This window comes from Microtus ochrogaster, assembly GCF_000317375.1.
Source record: "Microtus ochrogaster isolate Prairie Vole_2 chromosome 14 unlocalized genomic scaffold, MicOch1.0 chr14_random_2, whole genome shotgun sequence".
NCBI classification, from domain to species: Eukaryota; Metazoa; Chordata; class Mammalia; order Rodentia; family Cricetidae; genus Microtus; species Microtus ochrogaster.
Window position 1 is genome coordinate 4519313 of NW_004949097.1, and position 9112 is coordinate 4528424.

The 9112-nt window shown below is 41.7% G+C and overlaps 1 protein-coding gene across 1 annotated transcript in view; it reads left to right on the plus strand.

The window, feature by feature from the left end:
• The window catches only part of Mgst1 (microsomal glutathione S-transferase 1), an 18095-nt gene that overhangs the window by 4586 nt on the left and 4397 nt on the right, over positions 1–9112 (plus strand). The window contains exons 2-3 of the mRNA XM_005364539.3: positions 4229–4385; positions 6902–6996. Coding sequence (XP_005364596.1) covers positions 4260–4385; positions 6902–6996 — 221 coding nt within the window. The 5' untranslated portion in view covers positions 4229–4259. The remainder of the gene's footprint in view (positions 1–4228; positions 4386–6901; positions 6997–9112) is intronic.

The following is a 9112-nucleotide window of genomic DNA, read 5'->3' on the forward strand; positions in this document are numbered from 1 at the left end:
CCTCTCCCTCCCTCCCTCCCCCCCCTCTCTCTCTTTCTCTCTCTCTTTCTCTCTCATAGCTTTCTTATTTAGCACAGGCCCACCTGCCTAGGGATGGTGCTGCCTATATAGTGGTCTGGGACTTCTGACGTCAACCAACAGTTTCTCATGGATGTGGCTGCAAGCCAATTTGATTGTGGCAATCTTTTAGTTGAGGTTCCCTCTTCCCGATGGATTTAGGTTTTGTTAAGCCTGCAATAAAAACTATCCAGCACATATGATTTAAAGTATTGGAAGTTGTCTGGGAGGTGTGCATCGGCAATGTGGTAGAAGACATTTGAACATCTGTGAATATGGTACTCTCAGGAAGCTTCTGAACAGGACCCCTGGGGGATGATGTGTAGTTTCTGCTAGATTACATGCAAGGCACGTTGTTTTTATCTTAAGACAATTTCAGAAGTTTTTTTTTTTTTAAGGAAGCTTCAGTTTTATTATTTGTAATATAACAAAGCACCTGGCATATAGCATAACCAAAAAGAAGGAAGGATGTAAGGGATGGGAGATAATGTCTGCTAGGGTCAGCTACTAGTAGACACCCAAGGTTTAGTTGAATTATATATGATTAAACAGAATCAAGAGGTTGAAAGGCAAATGCAGCAATTGTCCCCAAGGAGTCAACACAATGTTTTAACATGTGGAATGAGATGTCAGAGACCGGGGTTTGTACCTCAACCCCCGTCCGTATTCTGTTCCTATGAAACAGATTACAGGATGCTCACAAACATCATGTAGGGTTTTGCAGTAAAGTCTGAGGTATTGCTGGATGCAACAGAGTCTTACAAAACTAAGTATTAGTGGAGATGCTTTTGATTACATTCTTCAGCAACACATGAACAACTGACTAGCAGCAAATAGAAGACAGATGTAGCTTCATAGACTATAGTCAAATGGAAAAAGCTTCTGGAGGCTTAGCTAGAAAGCTACGGGAAGGAGTAAAAGGCATGAATGGACATCGTGGAGCAGCCAAGAAGATTCAAAGCTGCCTAAGGTGAGTGTGAGAGAAAATAAATACTGCAGGGAGGGCACAAAGGCTGCTGTCAGGGTCAGAGGCTACCAGAAAGGGTGGGGAACTCAGGTGTTAAGCCGAACCCTAGTTACTGTCTGTGCCATTTCTCCTGGGCACAGCATATTTTTAATCCCAGGATCCTTCAGTTTATATTTACTTTGTTTGTTTAGTGTGTGCCCATGTGTGCGCTTGCACACACTTCTTGGTGTGTATGCACATGTTTGACAACTTTCAGGAATTGATTCTCTCCTTCCACCATATGGGTTCTGGGGTTTGCACTCAGGTTGTCATGCTCAGCCGCAGGCACCTCTCCATGGCAAGCCATGCTGCTAGCCCTTCGGTTTCCCCTTGACAACTTTTTAGATGGATGTGAATATAGAATGAGAAATGATCTGATCTGTCCTGTGTTGGCAAAAGAGCTTCACAAAAGCCTGGAATGGAATATAACAACGGCTTATTTATTTTGGGATAAACTCACAGAAAAAGGGGTGATCCATAGTTCTCTGCATGTGTTGGGAACTGGAACCAAATCCAGCAGCCAAGAGGTCTGTGCACATTTTTTGTCTGCATTTATAGTACATGAGACCATGCCCAAAGTGGGCTGTTATCTTAAAGGCTATTGCCTGAAGGAGTTCCAACAGCACCTCCCCTTTTTGTTGAAATGAGAGAGTTCTAGGCCTAATACAAAACTATATATAATAAGAATAAATATCAAGTGTTGTCCAGGGAAAAGAAGAGGCAAAAACATACATAAAAATTAGAATTACAACTGGCATGAACAGCATCAAACAAGAAACACATGCTAAATGTTTCAGTAGTTATCGTATCCTAAGGAGTCTAAGTCTTATATTAAAAACGGCTTGGCTAAGTCATGAGAGTAAAGTAACTATGAATAGTCTTCAACCCCCATCAGAGACTTGAGAAGGAAAATAATATTACTTGAGTAAACATGAAGTGCAATCAGAAACTTCCTAAAAGTACAAGAAATGACAGAGACAACTTGCTACATGGGCAATCACTCAAAGTCTTATTTGCAACGTTGGGGCAACCAACTTTGGCTAAGGCCTAGAGTGTCCGACAGACCATTTTCAGAGGCAGGAAAATTTGAAAAACTGTCTTAGCCTGTCTTGGCAAGGTTTGTCAGTCTTTTGCTTGTATCTTGCTTGTCCACTCTGGACACCATGCATTTTTTCAGTGGTTGAGGCATGGACAGTTCTTTGCCCAAAGGCCAGTTTGCCAAGAAGAAAACAAGTTCCAAGTGGAGTGTCTTGAGTGCTTAACAGTCTCTTGGGAATAGGTTGGTGTTGCCAGGAGCAATCATGTCTCATGTCAATAGAATTCTAAGTTATTAAATGTCATATTCTATAGTTTTTTGAAGTGTTTGAAGATTACCTATCTATGTGGAATGCAATCTATGCATCTAATGAACTTAGTCTAACTATAAGTATGAAAAACATGGATGACTATTAACCTGCAATTCTTATTACCTATATAGCTTAAAGATTAAGGCTTCATATTAAAAACTTAAACAATCTTTAAACAAATGTGACGCAAATGAGGACAATGAACTTAAAATGTAAGCAATATATAAGTATCTTGATCAGAGGTAGAAATGTATAGTGCAATATGATAAATATATCCTAGAATTGCATCTCTATATAGGTCACTTTAAGCAGAGGTAGAAACATGCATGTATATGATATGAAAAAATAACTTTGCATAGGCACACAAATATTGTAAACGTAAATAGGAGCATATTCATTATAACAAATATAATTTGAATTTGTATCAGTATACAAGAATCTATACCAATGTAAATTGTCTATAAATAATAACTCACAAGTAATCTCACTATTATTATTAGTGTGAGTAAGATACTAATCTACCTATTATCTCAACCCATCCATTCTCCCTCCTTTTTCTCAAGAGAGATCCATGAGCCTACTTCACTTCTACCTCCAACCCCATACCACTTATAAACGATCACTAATAATGTCCATAGGCCATTCTCCTTTTCTTGGTTCATCTTTCCACATATACAGTTTCCTTGCTGTGGGCTTGTGGGTCTTGAACTGGGATATTACCAGTGTCTTTTCTTCTTCCACCAGGACTGCTGCTATACTGACAAGGGTCTGGTGAAGTTTATTAAGCCAGGTTTTGTGACACAAGCCTGTAGTTTCAGTACTTGGGAGGCAGAGACTTGAGGATTAAGAATTCAAATTTACTCTCTGTCTATAGCCAGGTAGAGGCCACCCTGAGATACCTAAGAAACATGCCTCCCAAATGAGCAGATACATGAAGAATAAACTCATAAAGTATGGATGGCCTCCCCTGCTATAGTTGGTTACTGTTGCATGCATTTCCAATGCTTACCTTGTTTAAATATGATAGTAAGTATTGTTAGAGACTACTAGTATTCCTATTTTATAGATGGAGGTCTAAAGTCTCAGAGAACTTTTATTCCTCAAGCAAGGTCAGTAACCAAACTCTGGGACTTGAATTCAAGTTTTGGGTTCCTGGGAGGTTGGACCAGACTGAAAGGATAGAGAGCAGTGAGCTAGGTTTCTAGCCCAGGTTATGCATTAGATTTTAGGCATTCCCAGTAACATGGTAGTACTGCTGTGGCTGGAGCTTGGTGCTTTTGAAGATCCTGCCACAACCTCTGCACTGTTCTTTGAACCCTTCGTTCTTCCTGATACAAATCTCTATTTTATTTCATGTTTGGGACATTTTGATTGTTTTTTTTTTTTTTTGCTCTAATACCTCTTATACTTCTCTTTAGCATTTTCTGGGTATCTTCATCTTTAATAATACTGAACTAGAGAAATCATTATACAATTTATTCTAGAAATATATTTGTTTTGAATTGATGAATTAAATTGTTTGAGACAAGAGTTTGCCGTGTAGCCCAGGCTGACTTGAAGCTTACTGTGGAGGATATTGTTGCCTTAAACTCAGAGCAATCCTCCTACCTAGTCTAGCAACAGTTGGATTATAGGAGTAAATCACCATTTAAATTGCTTTTTTTTGTTGAAAACTTTGTGAGGATGTAATCATTTCCTTTGTAAGCAGTCCATGATACTGATATTTAAAGAACAATGTGGTTAGTGCAGTTATATCAGCTCAATAAGTGATCATCAAGTTACCTGGGGTGTTTCTGCTTCCCCTGTCTCTTGTCTACAGTCATTTAAAGATTGAGAGTGAGACTTGAAGAATGGCTGACCTCAAGCAGCTCATGGACAATGAGGTGTTTATGGCCTTCTCCTCCTATGCAACAATCATTCTTATGAAGATGATGTTCATGAGCACGGCAACTGCGTTTCAGAGGTTGACCAACAAGGTAAGAGTTCAGAGGCAACCTCTGCTCACTTTCATGAGTTAAAATTCTGGAGAACAGCCTTCTTCATTTCTATTGCACCTTTTAAAATATGCTCAGTCAGTAGCAGGTTGTGCTGTGAATGAAGTCTGAAATGGTCTGGCCTGGGTGTTTCTCATGGCACAAGACTTTTGCTTTCATGATGAAACCATGATAGTTGTCTCTTTTTGGGTATCTCCTTTTGTGATTCGCATAGCAAATGAAATTTCCAGAGTGTTCAGGTTTGGCTCATAGTAATCTCATTGCCGGGGCTGGTCATGGGATAGAATGCTCTTTTGTTTCTCGCATGTACTGAACCCCTTCATCATTTTGTGGTATCACTAGCAATCTCAGTTGAAATGAAGCCTGGTCTCCTTTAGGAGAAATGAAAGAGAGGGGACAAGAAGCTGCCCAAGTCATTGTGGTCCATGGCTGCAGAGTGTCACTGAAGGGGAGGCTTATGAAGTATGTATTCCTTATGGCTCTGCAGGGCGGCAAGCCCAAGATCAAGATGCCAGATCTGATGTCTAGCCAGGGACCCTTTCGTGATCTGCATGGGGCCATCTTCTCCTTGTGTTCACGTTAGTTAGAAAAAGAGGGGAGCAGAGGATGTTCCCTGTGTCTTTCTGTAAAGGCACTCATCCCACTCACAAGGGGCCCATCCACATGACTTTACGTTGCCATAGAGGCCCTACCTTCAGACACCATCACCCTGGGAATTCGGCTTCAGCTTACGCATTTAGGACAAAACCAGCAGTCAATGGTAGTACTTGCTTGGCCTTGCATGACGGGAAGGATGGGACTGAGATGAAAACTCACCAGAGAAACAGGCTGTAGTTCAGTGGGCGAGTGCTTGCTTGGAATACAGAAGGCTTTGATGTCACTTCCAGCAGCCCTCTCCAATTCAGATTGGCTTACACCCCAACTCTGGATATTTCCCACGGTGGTTTGTTTATTCCTTTATTCAAAATTCATATGTTGAACCACCAATGCATTCCAGGTACTCCTATAGAGGACACCATGAGGAGCAAGGCCAACAGACCTGACCTCAGGAGCTGACTCTCACATCTCTGCTTAGCAATTCTCCTTAACATCTTCATTTGTAATAAATACTCCTATGTTAAGAAAATGTTATAATAGTTATATTTTTCAAGCTAAAGTTCAAAATATTTTACAGTCTGTTTTTTGTTATAAATTATTAAACAGTGATGATGTTAAATGCACATTTCAAGTTTCAAGGAATGGGGCAATAGTTTCAAACAGCATAGTCATTACAGGAAGGAGTCCATCCCTCGCCACTTCCTTCTGCTTGCCTTTTCTGAAGGCCTCGGAAGGCAAAGGCATTACTTGCTGAAAACCAAGCACCTGGCACGTTGATACACTTGAGCGAGGGTGTGGCAAGGTCACTCTGTAAAGGATGCCAGGGTACCACGTTGATGGTCTGCTCTGGCTGAGAATTATGTCTCTTATGTCTTTACTCTCTTGGTAACTATTTTTTTAATTATGTAGTCTGTCATTATTTGTGTGTGTGTGAGCATGAGAGATAGATAGATAGATAGATAGATAGATAGATAGATAGATAGATAGAGATTAAGATTGAAATTCTGTATGTGCTGTGTGTGCAGGTAACATTTTGGGGGTCAGTTCTTCCCTTCTGTGGGTTCTGGGATGTGAACTCAGTCGTCAGACCTGTGCAACAAGTTCTTTTATCTGCAGAGTCAACTCTTTGATCTCTCTTCAGGATTTTTGTATTCTAGCCTTTATTGAAGTTTTCATTCACACTGATTTGAAAACATTTTTGTGTTGATAAAGATTCAGGCTCGGTCTGAACATGCTTCCCCTCCTTGCTCCTCCTCTGTTTGATTGATTGGTTGACAATTTCTTTCTGTAAGGACCAACCAGGATGCCTGGGCTTCTTTTATTAAGACTCAAATTACTGATGCTTGGGTTATTGCTCAGTCAGTCAGATGCATGCCGTGCAAGGGTGAGGACCCAAGTTTGATCTTCTGCATCTATGTTAGGGATGCCAGATATGGTGGTCTTCACTTACAGTCTCACCGATGGGGAGGAGCTGGAGACTGGCGGGTCCCTGAGGTTCAGTGGCAGCCACTTAGCCTACTCTGGGAAGCGTTGGGCTACCAAGAGAGGCTGTCTCTAAAACAAGGTTCACAGTAATTCCCAATTGAAATGAAACTTGAAAATCCAAGGCCTCTACATGAACATGCACCCAAGTGTATATGTTCCTGTGCTCATGTGTGCACCCATACAAACCTGCACACACACATACACACCGACAGGCAAATTAGCAAATTGGTCACTATGCCCACTGCTCCTTCACAGTTCACAGTATTTGGAATTCAGGTGCTTCTTTTTTCGGTTTGTTTTTGTTGTTAAGTTGATACTAATGGTTGAACATAGGGGTTTGTGTTCATCATCAAGCAATATATCTATCCCTGGCATAAGTGGGTTTTTCTTCTTCTTCTTTTTGGTATTTGGAATAGATTTTTGCCAACCCAGAAGACTGTGCTACCTTTGGCAAGGGAGAGAATGCCAAGAAGTACCTCCGGACTGACGAAAAGGTGGAACGGGTGCGAAGGTGAGCTTGTGCCTCTGGAAATTTCTCACCCTAGAGCCATGGTCAAGGAGTCCAGCCTTTCTCAGGAATCAGAGAAGAAAGGGAGAAAGCATTCATTTACTGTGGTCCATGGCATGAAGTACAGCAAATCTCCACATGGTACTATAGCTGCTCCTGTCACCGATTTTGCTAGAATTCTCTATGGACTTGGTTGGGGCTGGAATCTCCGCTCCGTTTTGGGATACCCTGAAATAATAGTAGATAGGAGGTAAGGTGCAGGCAGGCAGTTCTCACAGGCATGTCACCTCTCTCCCAAATTGAGACCGTCCATTCGTCCATGCACACAGAAGGTCAGGTGCTTTTGTAGAAGAACTAGAATATAAAGTTGAAACTTTTCAGAGAAGTAAGTTCTCTCCCTTATGCTTTGGCTGCCTTGTAGCTCTGTCTCTCTCTGCTGATTTGTTTCTGTATCTCCTTCATAGCTATTATATTTAACATATTGCAAGTTCAATGAACACTGAAGAGAGAGAAGCTGGATTCCATTCTCACAGTTTTGTTTCAAATGTGCCTGGAACTGTGCTTTTTCTTAATCTTCATCATAAAGTCATATGATGTGCTACTATTTTATGCAGATATTCAATGCCAAATTTAAGTAATAGCTTCCCCCTTTTTATAACACATGTACTATCAGAGGTACCTGCTGTCTTCCCAGTTGCTATTATCTAACACTCATCTGAGCCATACCCCAGCCAGTGATGTTATAGAAAGTTAAAGGATTAAGGAAGTTTTATAGGCATCAAACAGCCTTGTATTCCTGTGATGGAGAGTGAAGTCAGAAAAGTAACACATACTTGAATAGATTTCCTCAGTTTCATGTGAATGACCATGAAATAGAAGTCGAGAGCAGAGAGTTTTCCCTCTGCACATGGGGTCAGGTAAACTCTCTGGATCATGTCTGTGTCACCCCAGCTCGCTTCTCTGGGAAGGTCTGAAAGCCCTCTCGGGATAGTTACAGATTCTCTCATGCCATGACGTATACAGGCTCAAGCTGAATCGTCCTCTGGGGTCATACACTCATGCTTGCTTCCAAATTTTGCATCGGGTGTAAAGTAAGCTCTTCTCTCAATTCCCTCAACAAATCAACTGAAAACCTGTGCACAGAAATGGGCTCAAGGAAATTGAAGTGCATGGGAGTTTACACTGTGCACTGCAGACATTTCTCAAGCAAGAATGTTTTTCTTTGAAGAGGAAGTGTGTGCTGGGTTCTTAAGCGCATTCCATAAACTCGCAGAAGCTTCTGCTTCTGCGGGTGTTGTGCTGGGGAACTCAGTCCTCCTACGTGAGCCAGTCGTCAGAGCAGGTTGTGCCAAGAAAGTGCACCAGAAATAGTTCCAGGACAAAAGAATCAAAGTGAAAACCTCAAACGGTGTCAAGTGTTAGGAGGGCAGAGAATCAGATTAGAGCGATGTGTCAGACGCCACGGAGACGTTAAACCGTTTAAGTCTTTATCTGTTCCTTCTCGGTTTCTCGTTGACAACAACAGTAGCACGGTTGATGCTAATCGTGGTGTTCTATTCATACAGTAGGCCAGGACTAGAAAACACCGACTGTATCGCAGTGGCATTATTAGCAAGATGGAGAGGAGCATGCAAGCCTCCTCTACCGAAACATAAAAACAACATTTTATTTTGAGAGATCAGATTCTCTTTGTTATTTACCCATCTGGCACCCTTATTCTCCTGTGGGTACTTTTGGAGGAGAAATCTATAGTCTAGTCTGATGTTCTTCTCAGTCTACAAATACGTGTAACTGACATTTAATGCCACTAACCTTAGCTCTAAGTGCCTAGAGAGGCAGAACACCAGTGTGCACAGCGCCCTCTGGTGGTCAGAATCTGAACTTCCAGTGTAGCAATAGGCAACTTTTTTTTCAATTCTTTTTTTTTATTGAGAAAAGGAAAAAAAACAAACGTTTCCACCTCCTCCCAGCCTCCCATTTCCCTCCCCCTCCTCCCACCCTTCTCCCCCTCCCCCACTCCTCTCCCCATCCCTCTCCAGTCCAATGGGCAGTCAGGGTTCCCTGCCCTGTGGTAAGTCCTAGGTCCTCCCCCCTCCGTCCATATTTAGGAAGGTGAACA